The 16,415-nt window shown below is 42.3% G+C and overlaps 2 protein-coding genes across 4 annotated transcripts in view; one reads left to right on the top strand and one right to left on the bottom strand.

Annotated features, from left to right (window-relative positions):
- The window catches only part of LOC308105249 (uncharacterized protein), a 319,910-nt gene that overhangs the window by 218,974 nt on the left and 84,521 nt on the right, over positions 1-16,415 (top strand). The window lies entirely within an intron of this gene.
- LOC308104316 (uncharacterized protein) lies at positions 1,839-16,067 on the bottom strand. 3 transcript variants are annotated; one of them, XM_080454723.1, is made up of 15 exons: positions 15,714-16,067; positions 15,580-15,624; positions 15,441-15,476; positions 15,087-15,136; positions 14,181-14,233; positions 13,660-13,886; positions 13,182-13,432; positions 9,041-9,160; positions 8,816-8,951; positions 8,382-8,431; positions 8,169-8,232; positions 6,439-6,548; positions 2,749-2,797; positions 2,577-2,657; positions 1,839-2,392 (listed from the first exon to the last, which is right to left on the bottom strand). In XM_080454723.1, the coding sequence occupies exons 2-15, from the start codon at positions 15,614-15,616 to the stop codon at positions 2,256-2,258; spliced, it is 1,401 nt and encodes a 466-aa protein (XP_080310849.1). In that variant the 5' UTR covers positions 15,617-15,624; positions 15,714-16,067; the 3' UTR covers positions 1,839-2,255. The 3 variants fall into 3 exon arrangements, with proteins under 3 accessions (XP_080310849.1, XP_080310851.1, XP_080310850.1); XM_080454725.1 differs by having other exon boundaries at positions 2,604-2,657; XM_080454724.1 differs by having other exon boundaries at positions 2,577-2,654.

Genomic DNA, 16,415 nt, shown 5'->3' with positions numbered 1-16,415 from the left:
ATATATGCCGTTTTTTACGCTCCGTTGATAAATGAGGGCCAGTGACTGCAGCAGTGTGTGCATCTCTCAACCACTCTCAACTCACATGAGAGAGATTGGGGAGCGTACCGATATATCGATAGGCTACTATGGAAAAGTCATATTGAACCGTTTTAATTTAAAAAAAAAAGATATTTATCAAAAAAATGATATATTTGACAACACTACCTGGGAGGGTCAGTGAACAACTCCTAGGCTCCTCTTTTGGTGTCAACGTATTTATTTAGATGTTTATTTGGGAGGGAGCGTAGATATCAATGAACACCACACCATCCAATGCATTGTAAATACGCTGGATTGGCAAGAATGCAAATATCCATCCGTAGTCCGGAGTCAACACTGCAGCGAAAGATGTAACTGCGTAAAGACAGAGACACTCTGCAGCAGTTCATGGCTGCACGCTCTGGGGCTGCTCCCAGGAGACCCTGGCAGCCACAGGGCCTGCCGACTGGTCTTCAGCAGCGACTGCCCAGCCTACCCCCGGCACTCGGCCCTACGGTCCGTCGGCCCCTTCTCCCAGGCCCAGGGGCAAACTGGGAGGAACGTGTGGAGTCCCGTTTGAATGCCACCGCCCTGCTGTGGCATTCAAGCTACTGTGTCCGACTGTACTGGAGGTGACCTCGTTCCTCACCAGCAGTAGGAACTAGGGCCGCCAGAACGGCTCAATGGGTTCTTCTCCAGCAGTTTTCCTCATCCTCAGATAAGACGGCGGCTTCCCTCCCTCTTGCTTACGGGTGTGTCTGAGCTTTGTTCTTTTTCGTAGTTCAACAATTAATCTGATACTGTGATATCATATTGGTGATCCAATATAGCGCTACATAACGATGGTTACGTATGTAACCACGGTTATGTGAGCGATTGGATCTACTTAGATGTCCATGTGGGAAAGCGTATGTGGGTAAGACAACACGTGCATTAAAAACACGCATTGCTGAACACAGGAGTACAATACGTAATGGGGACGAAAAAAGCCCAGTAGCTTTACATTTTAAAAAGGCACACCACAATGTCTCATCTTTAAGATACCTAGGAATAGAGAAAGTGCATCTTCCGAGACGAGGGGGAGATATAGACAATCTCCTACTGAGGAGGGAAGTATGGTGGATCCATTATCTTAAAACCATGGCACCAACAGGACTCAATGAGGACTTTGATATTAGGCCATATTTATAAACAAGCCAAAGAAGGGAGTTGTATATGTGTAGGTTGTAAAACGTTAACTTTTCTTTTCTTTTTGTTGTTTTTGCTTGTAACTTGTGGTACACAGTGGCTATGATCTGGACCAGGTCAAAAGATATATAGTTTTTAAGGAGTATTTCTTGAGAAATGCATTTCATGAAGTGTATTTTTTTGGAGGAATATTTTTTTGGAAAATATTTGTCAGCAGATAGTAAGCTTAGTCCTTATTACCTGTCTGTTGAATCAAATGAATTGAGTTTTCTACTGTTTTTAATCTTTACTAAAGTCTTTTTTCTTCGAAAAAATAGTTATAAAAAATCAAGTAAATGTTAATACTCTGTAAAATGTAAAAGATGAAATGTTGTCTGTTGATAAGTTGTCTCTTGACAAAATGTTGATCAAGTTTTGGTACCGCCCCTGATCACCAGGTGGGGCTGGTAACCAAAATCATTTGTTCCTGTATAAAAAGAGGTCATTTCCTGTTCTTGTTTATACTTGAAAAAGACCGAAATGGTCGAAACGTCGTATCAGCTGTTTGTTGTGAAATAAAACCTGGAGCATCAAAGTGAGTTGCGAGCCATACCTTTGTTTTAGCGATTGGATCACTCCAATCGTCTTACGGTGTCTCGAAAGAACACAAGGAAGAAGGGTGTGCCGAGTAGGTATTTGGGCAGGCGCGACGCCCCTAGTCTACCCCGGATGCTTCCGCCGCTGCAGAGGGATATATCATATTGGAGTGATCCAATCGCTCACATAACTGTGGTTACATACGTAACCATGAGACCTCCCAAGGAACTAAATAACCCATCGCTGAGTAGATCACTGAAAGAGACAAGGCATTTCTCCTTCCACTTATTAGGTCGAATCCAAAGCAGAGGGTAAGAACAGGTGGTTGTTGGAAATGGGCAAAAGGACTGAGGGGGATTTCAACTCAAAATGATGTTTGAACTGATTCCAAATGTTCAATGATGTTGCTTAATGAAACAAATAATTAGTACATGTATGGTAATGTGTGTGATTGATATCACAGTAAATCTTCATCTCACACTCATGGCGTCTTCTCCTGAAGAGGACGCTATTGGTTCAGGATGTCTATTCAGCAGCCAATCAGAAACCTTGTGATGAGATGACCAGCAGTATACACGTCCTGTGTCAGACGGTATTCCACTGCTCGCTGGAACACAAGACATTTACAATGATTATAATACAAGAATCATTATCATTAACAACTAGAAAAGGAAGTTCCTGTAGAAACTGTGTGGGCCCGCTGAAAACACCTGCAAAGTATATTATGTACAGTAGAATATGTATTTAAGCAGAATGTACATTTGAAGTATTCACACCACACCAACACTCACAGTTCATTGTAGTGTCAAATGTTTTACCTTCCTCTTCACTTTGTATCTTCAGCATCTTCATCATGTTCATGCAGTCTTCTTCTGTAGAGAGTAAAGACAGACGACAGTTAGTGGATCAGAGGCAGCTTGGAGGCTTACAGTGTAAAAGATGAATATGATCCATGTCTCTCACCAGAATCCTCATCCTCCTCTTCTTCTGAAGGCATATTTACACATGGTGCCTAAGAATGAAGAGGCAGAATCATAAAACTGAATTTCCAGCCAGATTCAGAAGACATTTAGATTTAGAATGGTACAAGCATCTTTAATGTGACTTAATCAACGAAACCCAGTTCAATTGTAAATGCTTACATAAAGCATAGTCTGTATGCAAGGGCTGTGTCCACCAAAAGCTCACTTCAAGGGAAATTGTTATATTGAACATACTGTAGACTGTGAATAAAATAGCTCACTTGTTAAAAAGACGTGAAGCTTTGTGGATTTACACTTACACAATACAAGACAAATACATGTCTTGTATTTTAAAATACAAGACATACATAACCACATACAGTACATAACCAGAAGAAACAAAACGGAACAAAAAAGAGACGACAACAACTACTATACAACCAAACAAACCCTGAATTACCCACCTGCCCTCACCCACCCATGCCCAAAGGGGAATATAATAAACTAATGAACTCATGCAAATAAGAAAATAAATAAAAAATAATAATAACAGAGTAGAATAAAATGAATTTAATAGAGGGGGGATTCTTAATCTTTAGTGTCGATTGTGGTTACGGATAAAATGGGTCCCAGGATCTGTAGAAGTTTTTCAAGGAACCTCTGACTGTGAATTCATGTTTTTTCTAACTTTTCTAACGTTGACAAATATTTTAACCAGGATGACACACTAGGAGGGTCAGGGCTCTTCCAGTGGAGCAATATACGACGTCTGGCTATGAGGGAAGGAAAAGCAACCAAGTCAGCCTGAAATCTGTTAGGGCCTACACCATGAATTGTAACTTTTCCTTTTTAGCAGATGCAATCTGCTCTACAAAGAGGCAGACCTACTACTCATCATTCGACAGATTACAGATTTGCATTCGACAGATTCGCATTTGCATTCGACAGATTCGTGTCATTGGCTGTCCTTACAGATTTGCATTCGCCAGATTTGCGTCATTGGCTGTCCTTTAAGCCAATGGGGATATTTTCCCATTTTCCCATACTCTGAACGGGGGCGGCCTCGTCCTCCCAAGCTATGCGACTAGACACGCCTCTCGCCTCTGCCTAGTACTACACACGCCTGCTGTCGGATGCGCGCTTATACAGTACTTGAGTAAATGTACTTAGTTACTTTACACCTCTGTGTTGTAGGCAGACAGACAGAACATTTTCGCCGACGACTTCACATCGCTCGTCCCCGCAGGGAAGGGGGGTCCCTGGCACAAAATAGATATGGGGGGGGGGGGCGCTGTGGACAAATACATATTAATCTGGGGGTACTTACTTACTTTACGCGAACGGCGTTCTCCTATTTCGCCGACTGTGTTGTTGACGGACAACGGATGCACGCTTATACAGTACTTGAGTAAATGTACTTAGTTACTTTACACCTCCTCTGTGTTGTATGCAGACAGACAGACACATTTATTTTTCGCCGACTTCACATCGCCCGTCCCCGCAGGGAAGGGGGTTCCCTGCCACAAAATAGATGGGGGGGGGGGGCTGTTGACAAATACATATTAATCTGGGGGTCCATGAACATGTTTGAGCATGCGAACAGCGTTTTCCTTTCGCCTCCGAGGCACCTAACCCAGTAGAGACGCGAAAGGAGTTGGGGAGAGAGCCTGGCTGTGTTGTTGACGGACAACAGATGCACGCTTTTATGCGAAACAACAAAAATACAACCTGGCGCAACAGTTGCGTGCCTTAGCGCAAGATGAGGACAAAGGAAACGTATGAAAAGGCAACTACAGGCTACAGTCAAGTTGGACTGAATGACTGAAACGGCTATGCCGTCGGTTTCAATCACCGTCACACAGAGTACTCACACACGCGCATACTGAAATACTCTGAAAACAGCCGATCTACAAGCTCACAATCATTGTACAGTACTGGAGTAAATGTACTTAGTTACTTTACACCTCTTAACAGACGAGCATACGTGTTGAGGCTCCGAAAATCTGAACGAGCCACAACTCTGCGGCCGTGTTTCACTATCTCTCGCCCCTAAACACGGTCGCCCCTGATCGCAACGGTCTGGAGTGAGCGATCAGCGCCGTTCTGCCTCGCCCCTAAACACGGTCGACCCGGATCGCAAAGAACGGTCTGGAGTGAGTGCTGCTCTGCCCTTCAGTGCATATTTGCATGCACATAATGATATTGTTGTTGTGGTTAAGTTGAAATAATAGTTGCACAAGTTGTAACAATAGTGCTGTATCATTAATTTGTTGCAGTAATCAATTCATTATAATATACGTATAATGAATGACAGAATATAAATATATATATAAATATATATATATATATATATACACACCTCTGTGTTATATATAATATATATATATATATATATATATATACTTTAAGCCAATGGGGAGCATTGGGGACACTTCCCCGTTTAAGCCAATGGGGAGACGGCCCGGTGAGTGTGTTTTGGGGCGAGTTTTCTTTTTTTTTCTCATTTGTTTTCCGAGGCGAACTTGTCCGCCCAGCCCAATACTTATGGAATACTTTCATTGCCGTAAGCAAGGAAATACTTTGTTTTGTTGTTACTTTTGGGTAAATGTATTTATTAAGTAGCCGTGTAATAAGCGGGATAATGCATGGGGAGGTAGTCATTATTGAAATTTAAAGCCCTTCAGGGCGATTAGGCGAGAAACAAGCAGGTCTATGATAACAATCACACACACACGCTGAAAAGCCACACACACACACACACACACACACACACACACACACACACACACACACACACACACACACACACTATGACTGTCAAGTCATATTCATTCTTGTTTTGTTGTATTTTTGGTCTCCCCTACCTATCTTTTATCCCCCAAAAATAAAAAATTTTTAGCACTCAGGCTATCTCAGCATATCTTGGGATTTATGTAAATTAGTCTCACAACGGGCCAACTGATCTGCTCTCGTCTGTGACGTCGTATGAGTTACCTACTTTGTATAATCCCTCCCCCTCTTCAGTTCCAAATTAGCATTTTCTCCGCAGGAATTTCTTTGTATGGTGGGGGGAGCGGTTGTCTACCCGACTTGACTTTTTATGTTTACTAAATAATCAGTGTATATAGAATAATGTCGCTCCAGTAATAGCGAAGCATCAAACCATGAAATAAATAAACGATCAGTCTTTCTACCGGCTCCGGTCGTGGAGTGAACCGGACTCCCGCTGTGTCTTCTGCCCCGAGAGAGCAGCAGTTGCAAGGGGAGACCAGTGGCGACAGAACAGGAAATACTGCCACATGATTTTTTCTTTTTACTTGTTAATTTGTGTATATAAAATATAGATCTCCTGTCGAATCTCCTAATTACACCAACACTGTTCTTGTGAATCAGTTAGTTTATTCTTTTTTGAGTGTGTGTGCAAACACTCACTCCTATAAGCACACTGCAAAAAAGAGGAGGAGTTAGGGCCTTATAAGGCATTAAAGGGAGGAGTAAGGGGCATGCACTTGCTGTTTATATATATATATACCCCACTCAGGAAAGGGGGCGTGGCTGTGAAAAGGGGGGCGTGCACTCCCGTTTGTGGAAGGGCACTCAGGGAGCCAGCCCACCCCCTCTCAGCTTTGCTCATTTCTGCAGGGCAGCTATTGTTGTCAGATACTTCTCCACCAGAGGATCTTCAACTCACACTCATCACACCAGAGTCTGTCTGGGTAGGAGCTTCACTCATGGTGTCAACTCCTGATGAGGTCGCTATTGATCCAGGATGTCTCTTCAGCAGCCAATCAGAACCACTCGCTGGAACAAAAGACATTTACAATGATAATAATACAAGAATCATTATCATTAACAACTACAAAAATAGCTCCAGTAGAAACTGCGTGGGCTCGCTGAAAACACTTGCAAAGTATATTATGTACAGTAGAAAATGTATTTAAAGACGGGGAGCCGTGATTTTCAGTGATTCCCCCCCGCTAAAACATGATCGTCAGGTATTATGGTTATACTAGGAGGAAGATTTTTTTCAAAAAAGTTTACAGAAAGTGTTAAAATTACGCGCCTCCAGTTCATTAAGTATACCTGGTTCTCACCTGAGCACCTCCCACCTGAACCAGTCCCTCCGCCTCCTGTCCTAGTCCCTCCTCCTCCTCATGCCCACACCGGTTGTGTTATGATAATGAGGGGGAGGGTATATTTCTACTGCGTCATTAAAGCGCTGTTTTTCTATTGGCACGTTTGACCCTCAAGGTTTCAGCCTCCAGGAAAAAACTCAAAATAGTCAGAGAAGACATAAAACACCATAAAAACACCACCAGGGGGTTCAACCTCATAGACGCATGAAAAACAGAAAAAGTGCAAAACCATGGAACCACCTCTTTAAGCTCATTTAAAACAGCCCTAAAAACTCACCTTTCAGGAGGCCAAAAGAGGTAGTACCAGTTTCCCAACCCACCCCCCCTTTTTTTTCCATGCCTTTTTTGGGCAGTGAAACCGCCCCTATATGTGAGGTTTGGATATTTGCACACCAAATCCTGCGCTGTGATTGGCCACAAATGTACCCCCCTAACCCTGCACCGTGATTGGCCAATCACAGTCTATTCAGGACTGTGATTGGCTAGGGAAACATGACACATGTGCATAGCCCTATAAATAGGACTATGCACTTTTTTTTAAGTGAATCACACATTGTGAATCACACATTAGCTAGCAAGACACCGCCCACTTCACACTGGGTGTGATTTTTTTTGTACTTAGTGTTATTTATTTTCTCTGTATTTTTGTGTCGATATTTGAACTGTTTGGTTGCTACTATATATGTCTATGAAATGAATACCAAGGACCTCAATGGAAACAAGACCGCAAGGACTTTTTGGACGGACCTTTTAGACAAAGTATTATAAATGTAATTGTGAGGTTTTAAATTTTCTTCAATAAAAAAATCAATCAATCAAAGCAGAATGTACATTTGAAGGTAAAAAAAGTGAAACAAAATGACAACATCAATGAAATAAACATTTAAAAGCATTAATACGCTGACCCTGCCCCTACACTAGCCTGGGATCCAGCCTGCTTCACTACGTTCGGCGGATCTTTTTTTCTCACTTGGTTTCTGAGTCTGGAAAGGCTCCTATTTGACTGGTTTTGCAGAACTACACTGGAACTACATATCTTACGTTGGCAACGTCGTTGCTGATTGGATGTTGTTCAAACAAATCACGAATCACAACGATCACACCGTTTCTTTTGTCCCGCACCACAGACCAATTATTGTTATGTGACAATAAACACCTTGGACTGACTATGTACTGTATGTGAGGAGGAACTATGTTCATAAATGAGCTGACATGCCAATGATGACTGGAGGATTTTTCTTTTTTTAAACATTTATTAATTTATCTAACGAGTAAGGAAACTCACCTGGCTGATGTAGGAGAGGATGTCTCTTACTGGTGATTCCTTCATCTGGTGCATCAGTTCTCTGTTTTCTGACTGTAAGAGAGATGTAAATTACTGTCTGGTTCTATAATGCTGAGAAGCCTGATATCACACACATTGAACAAAATAATAATTGGTATTAAATCGTAAATGAAATTGATCACACTTACTCTTTTTCCTTTTGCTCGAGCTCTGCTGAAACTGACCAAATAGTTGTTGTAGTATGCTGGACGTTTTCAAGTCACCTGACACAAGAACAACAGATAGGCCTCATCATTCAGAAATACACTGCATAGTTAGCAAAGCAACATTATGATCAAGCACAAATACATACAAACATTGACGTTGTGACTATGTGCAAACATACAAACATTCTGTGTGTGTGTGTGTGTGTGTGTGTGTGTGTGTGTGTGTGTGTGTGTGTGTGTGTGTGTGTGTGTGTGTGTGTGTGTGTGTGTGTGTGTGTGTGTGTACATGCATACACACACACATTCAAGTAGACAGGTGACTCTGTCTGTCTGTCTGTGCGTGCGTGCGTGCGTGCGTGCGTGCGTGCGTGCGTGCGTGCGTGCGTGCGTGCACATAAACACATTCAAGTAGACAAGTGACAGTGTACATATGGTAGGTACCTTGTCGAATGGTTGCAGTCCATGCAGGAACATCAGAACCACTCACTTTAAGAGTCAATTTGAATGGAGGAGGCTGCTCATAGTATGCTCCAAAGAAACCTTTGATCTCAGTCCATTTCATGGTAACTGGCCAGTACTGCACAGACACATAACATTAATAATTAACTTCATAATAAATACATACAATATTCATAGCTACACCTACGTATCTACACACACACACACCTCAGGACCAATTTCTCCACTTGGCTCACTCATCAGATGGTACGTCCCATCTCCCAGTCGGCAGAAGGTGTTCTTGTCAACCCTATTGAAAAATCTCTTCTTCAACTTCTTCTTGATGTCCTGCCACACAGGCGGACAAGGTGATGAACAACACGAGAGAAGGAGGGAAGGGAAGAGGCAGGGGAGTAGGGAACAATAAAAACAAAAACAAACAAGTTGTATTGATAGGTTGTCAATAATATTAGTAAGTTAACGTTTTAGTCAAAATAAGAACACACTGATGTGATGTGATTCGACTAGTTAAAAATAATTCAGAGCACATGTGAAACTAGACGCGTCGCAATTCAGGGCAATTGCAGAGTGTGGTTGCACCGACGCTAGTCGCGGGTCGCTGCCGCCGGGACTCGAGGAATACGCTGGGAGGAATATCGTCGGAGGCTGTGCCAATTACATTGTCACGTAACTCCTGAGATCACTTGCGTTTCATTTTGAGAGGATTGATCCCCCCAAAATAATTTTTGCATCAAACGGTTACATTTTGAGCATTTGTGGCGCCCCCTATGGATCAAAGTGGAAATTCTTTTGGGGATTTGTTGAGTAAACCACACTTGACATGTGATTCAAATTTGGGATTGACTGGACGTTTTGTTCGTGATTTGTGGGCTTTTTTGTAAAACGGGCCCCTCCCGCTAACTTTGGAAGCCATTTACGGACGAACGGTATGGACTATCAAAATTCTGTTTAGGTCCAGATTATTGCATGGGTCCAGAGATCATGTGTACCAATTTTTGTGAAATTTGGACAAAATATATGGGAGGAGGAGCTAAAAGTGTGTTTTGAAGAAAATTCAAAATGGCGGAAAATCTATCCTGACGCAAATGGGCGTGGCCTATATGGGGAGATGCGTCGTGACCCAAGGAATCCAGGGGAAAAGAAATTTGATTGTACGACCTACGGTTCAAGAGTTATAGGCCAAAACGTAAAGGGGGCTGTTATAGCGCCACCATGTGGCCGATTAGTGTAATAATTTTTTCAATAATTTCGGACTAAATTATGAACCTCCAAATCTGGTAACTCTAGCTCTTACGGTTTCTGAGAAAAAAATACTTGAATTTGAGTTTTTTCACTTTTTCATTAAAGTGGATGGGGAAATTTAATGCACTAATAAATCAATATCAATAAAACTATGCAACCAATCTCTTAGCAAAATACAAGCACACGATTCCCGGTGAAGCCGGTCATTTTGACATTTGGCACTAAATTGGGAAAAATAAACTGTGGGCTGTGATGCGGTTTGAAATATTGTTTATCTTGAATAATAAAGTGTGAAGATTACTATAGTCTGGTTGCCCTGTTAGGGCAACCATACTAATAAAGTCATGTCTAGCAATAATAGTCACATAGAGTTTGATGACAGCTGGTCATTGATCACTATGATTGCAAGACATAATTTAAGCCTGTAGTGATATTGTGTTCAATGAATACAAAACAGCTCATACTGAGGCATTCTTAATCTATTTTATTTGATAATTATCATGATGTCTGCATATTGTTGGACTGGATGTAGTGGTGATACATTAGTTAATAAAGACAGTGCCTGCAGTTGTTATTTCAACAAGACAGATTGCTACCAAAAAGGTGTCATATCTGAAGAGTCAAAACCAAAGTTAGACTGACTGTGTGGAGAGATAACCAATAGAGGTACAAGTACTGTGATTTCACACAATATAGGCAGGAAAGAGGGAGTAAACAGTTTGTTATAGTGTATTCAGTCCATCACAGGCTATAAGGGGGGCTCCATCAGCCTGTGAGGACAACAAAGAATTCCTCAATGAGCTCAATAATAATTTTGCACGCTTTGAAGCAACAAATAACATCCCTGTAAGGAAAACTATTCCTCTTCCAGATGAGCAGGTACTCTGTCTGGACTTGGCTGATGTACGGAGGACCCTGAGTGGTATTAAAGGTTCTATGACATTCATTTTCACTTTTTTTTATGTTTTTTGGGGGGTTTTATGACTTCAATTACACCTCAAAAATCTGAACTTTGAACATTCAGTGGATTTTCTGTGGTCTGGGGTTTTCTGAATAATTAGGCTGAAAAGTAATCTGAGCTTGGGCCTTCGGCAGTGAAGTCACAGCCCATTAATCCCGCCCACTCTCCTCCTCGCCCCTCCCCTCCCCTATCCTTTCCTTTGGGGGGGGCGGAGCAGAGGCGATGATTGACAGGCATAATCCCTCAACAGCGACACCCGCAGGCAAAGATTTATTTTTTCATTGCAGTTGAAAAGGCTTTAGAAATGTGAGAGAAAAACACCTGCCATGGATCAATGGAGTGGATTTTTTTGTTAAAACTTTCTATACACGTTTGAAGGACCATGACAGACTTTTAATGTGTGGTAAAACTGAACGTCATGAAACCTTTAACGCCCGGAAGGCTAGATTCCAGGTCGGGTGCTATAGGAATATACGGGTCAGCTGGCCCCGGTCCTCACAGATATCTTCAACATCTTGTTAAGCCAGGCTGTTTCATGTTTCAAAGCTGCTATAATAATTCCAGTGCCAAAAAAAACACAATAACATTTCTCAATGATTACCGCCCAGTGGCACTCACCCCATAATGATGAAGTGCTTCGAGAGGCTGGTAAAGACACACATTGTTTCCAACCCCCCCCCCACATTTGACCCGTTCCAGTTTGCCTACCGTGCTAACCGCTCTACAGAGGATGCCATTGCCTCTGTCCTACACCGGAGCCTAGCACATCTGGAGGGGAAGAACACCAGTGTGCGTATGCTGTGCTTGGACTTCAGCTCAGCACTCAACACTATCATCCCTCAGCAACTGGTTGACAAACTGGACCCCCTGGGCCTTGGCACCCCCCTATGTAATTGGCTGCTGGACTTCCTAACAAACAGACTTCAATCTGTGCGGGTCGGAAATAACAACTCCAACGTCATCTCCCTGAGCACTGGCTCTCCCCAGGGCTGTGTTTTAAGTCCACTGCTGTTCACCCTGATGACCCATGACTGCTGTGCTAGGTTCAGTACCAACCATATGGTAAAACACACGGACGACACGACAGTCGTGGGCCTCATCAGGGACGACAACGAGAACGAATACAGGGAGGAAGTGAGACAGTTGGTGGGCTGGTGCAACACACACAATCTGATCCTGAATGTCAGCAAGACAAAGGAGATCATCGTTGACTTCAGACGGAACCAGCACAGCCCACACCACTCCTCATAAGTGACACTGAAAGTCTGACATGGTCCTCAAATACGGCCTCTCTTGTAAAGAGAACACAGAAACGTCTGTTCTTTCTACGCCGGATGAGAAGAGCCCAACTCCCCCCTCCTATCCTCACTACTTTCTACAGGGGCACTATAAGACCATCTTGACCAACTGCATCTCTGTCTGGTCTGGAAGCTGCAGTGAATCAGACTGGAAAACTGTGCAGAGAGTGGTGAGGACAGCGGAGAAGATCACTGGGACTTTATTGCCCTCCATTAAGGTGATTGCTGACAACCGATGTCTGACTAGGGCCAAAAATATCTTGACTGACCCTTCCCATCCACATCATGGACTGTTCACCCTGCTGCCCTCAGCATGGGGAGCAGAACGGCCAGATTCTGCAAGAGTTTTTTTCCCCAAGCCATCAGACTTGTGAACTCTACCCTAAAAAAAGTGAAATAGTCCCGTACAAATGCAATATCCCCTAACCTTCTTCCTTATATGCTGCTGAAGACTCCTGTGTGCAATATGTTCTGTCTCATCATGAACTGACTGTTGTTTTTAATGGTGTCTCTTTTTAGTATTTTAGTATAGTTGTAGTTTTAGCAGTCTTTTAACTAGTTTTTAGATCACATAGCCAGTGGAACGAAATTTCGTTCATTTATGCACTTCATTTATATGTTGAATGACAATAAAAACTATCTATCTATCTATCTATCTTACAGGTAGATCTGAGGATGATATGCATTATACATATGCAGCGTCCTCTTCTCACTTTTCGGTGAGCTCCTTTGCAATCTATCCTTCAAGAGCTCTAAAAGTTTATGATTTGAAAAGTTAAAACATATTGTGATAATGTTTTACATCGATATACAACAACTTTTGTCTCTATCTTGGTGGTTTTCTCACTTTAATATATGATGAATTGCAGCTGGAGAGGTAGATGCGGAAAGTGTGAATGTTGATACGACTCCACAGATCCTCGTAGACCAGCACCGCTCCGTGGTGTTTACCCTGCTGTGTGTCCAGGACGATGGCACCCACAGGAGACAGGGAGGACACTGACCACTTTAGATGACTACCAGAGTACTGGACTCTCTCAATGACGGGATCCTTGCCAGTGACGTGTAGGACAGCAAATACCTTCTCTTTGTCCTGGCCTGTAGGTGAAGATAAAGAGGAGGAAGGATGGAGGGACAGTTTTATAGAGACAACAAGACAAAATGGAAGCCAAAAAAGGCTGAGGACAGACAATAGTGTAAAATAAATATCACTGTAGAATACTGTTATTTGGATTCTCCATATTGTAAAATTATAGACAGACATCAGGAAGATGTGTAGTTGTACAGTCAATAATACATATATCAGAGGCAGCATATCTTCTCACCAGCCAGGCACAGGGAGTGGGGGAACTGGATGGTCTTGAGGGCAGATGCATCCTTGTTGACTGTCTGTACGTTGAACATGGGACCAGCAATCGTCCAGGAGTTCTGGATGAACTTGTTGAACTTGGACCAGGACAGGATGGAATAACTCACCAGAACTCGCTCCGACGCCTCAAATATCAAACCTGTTAATGCACACTCATATGTCCCCTGTCCTTCCAGCTGAGCCCTAAAGAATGAACACACACACACACGCTAAAATCAAAGTCTTAAGGCGGTTACACACCGGCGAATATGCGAATATACGCAAAATTCTGTCTCGTTCCCAATAATTAAAAGACGCTTCTTTCGCTCCGCGAAACTGGTGTGGAAGCTTGCATTGACTTTATAAGTTTTTTTTTTTTAAACGTATTATTCGCATGAAAAAAATCGCCCCGGTGTGTAAGGACCTTTACAGTAATAAGGAATACGAATATAATGAAACCAGATCAGCAGATGATGTCAAAGTGATGTCCAGACTCACTGCAAGCGTCCTCTGGAGAGTTTCTCAGGAATGATGATCTCATCTCCATAGCTCTACCAAGCACACACACACACACACACACACACACACACACACACATTAAGGATCACCAACAACCACAGGCTACATAGTATATGAAGAAGAGTGTCTGCCAGTACTGCCGCTAAGCACACGCACTGGACACGTGCCGAGGGGGAACCAAAATCAGCCAAGCCGATCATCATAACTAAATTATGAATTATTTTAATTTAAATATTAAAAACACAACTACAATTAGGCACCATAGCATTAGACCGTTTTAGGCAAGACTATACTGGAATTTTCTCCGTTGCCTAAATAATAAGGAGTCACTTATTATTATTCCTTCACCGGGTGAAACAACACAGCTTTCACCATTGGAATTGCATTACTGAACGCACACATTGTTACATTTTATGGGTCTATTTCGTCTTAGCGCAACTATGTGAAGTATTGTAGTGCAGGCAATTGCAACAACCACCGATCTTGTGAAATTTTTAAACGGGACCGCCAAATATTCTAAACTTTCCGCGATTCTGCAAATAATCATTCTTTGAGACACACATCCGAGCTTTTGTCGGGTCAAACAAGGGAATCACGTGACGTTGATCCCCTTCCCCTATTCGCCGATACTAGGACATGACTTATGTGTAGGCAGAAGAATTGTGTAGGTGTGTGAATGCCCGCTGGGCTCTCCTCTGGTCTTGTGTTTTTTGTGTATTCCACTATTCCCTCCCCATTGCAGAAAGCAACAGGCAGAAGAAACAGTAACGATTTAAGCACCACACGTTATAGCGTATTCCCTCCTCCACGACACATGTTACATGTCATGCGTGTGCACGACAATGAGCTTGCTGCAAGGTTGTGTTTGGTCTGGAGCAAACTGACCTGCTGGACATGTTGGCATTTTTCACAGCATGATCTGAAGTATCTCTGATCTGGAGAGACAAAGAAATAATAGTTTAAGGATAAGGATAATTCCTTTAACAGGTCCGTTCATGAAAGTCCTTGCGGTCTTGTTTCCAATGAGGGCCTGTGAGCAATTAGGGGTTAAGAGTCTTGCTCAGGGACAAATTTCATTTCATCTACACATTTGCTGGCCTGGCCTGGAATCGTACCTGGGGCAACCAGGGCCTCTGGCTCCATAGGCGGGCTCACTAACCACTCAGCTATGACCGCCCCCACATATTGACACGATATTGGTGATTTGTAGATTGTTTGATTCATTCATCTCTCACCTACCATTGTCAAAATCATCCAGATCAGGTTTCTTCAGCTCTGCAGGAAAGACATTAAAGAGAAAACATTTAATTAAGTGTAATCCTTCATGTTGTATTCACACCAACACCCACAGTTCATTGTAGTGTTAAATGATTCTGACCTTCCTCTCCACTTTTTATCTTCAGCATCATGTTCATGGAGTTTTCTGTAGAGAGTAAAGACAGGAGAGTTAGTGGATCGGAGGCAGCTTGGAGGCTTACAGTGTAAAAGATTAATATGATCCATGTCTCTCACCAGAATCCTCATCCTCCTCTTCTTCCTCTGATGAGCTGTTTATAGACGAGTCCTACAAATGATGAGGAGAAATCATAAAACACAACTTTCAGCAAGATTCAGGCAGTCTAAGAAATTACCATTCTGAATGTGACAGGATCTGTTAAGTTACTTAATCTATAAACCAAATGCACATATTGATTAAAGATTTTTGGCAAATCACTTACAGTAACTCATTTAAGATATCCAAGGACAGATATCTGATTGGTCTTTTATGGACATACATGGTGTAGTGGGTGCCAGGCACCCATGACCAACAAATGACATGAATAAACATAAAATAAATAAGTGTTCTGAAAATGACCATGTATGACAGAGAAATTACACGAAAAAACATTGGACCAAGATTATTGTTAAGAAAACACATACCTTAAAGGACATACCTTATTTTCAATGATTTAATTAAACACTAATGTGATGTTTGTTGGATGTAATTTGACTTGGGAATTAATTACATAATTCTGATTCTGTGCATTTTGAGTTGTTATCATTAACATGTTAACGTATTGAATCCAACCTACTGTAGGCATCTGCACTAACACACAAAGGTGCAAATATTTGCCTAAACTAAAGTTTCATCTATGAAACATCTTCATCTCTCACACTCATCACTTCAGCATCTGCCTGGGTAGGAACTTCACTCATGGTCCCAAATCCAGATCC

Source organism: Gymnoscopelus braueri (genome assembly GCF_963280865.1).
Source record: "Gymnoscopelus braueri genome assembly, chromosome: 17".
NCBI lineage: Eukaryota > Metazoa > Chordata > Actinopteri > Myctophiformes > Myctophidae > Gymnoscopelus > Gymnoscopelus braueri.
This window is presented reverse-complemented; position numbering and strand designations above follow the sequence as displayed.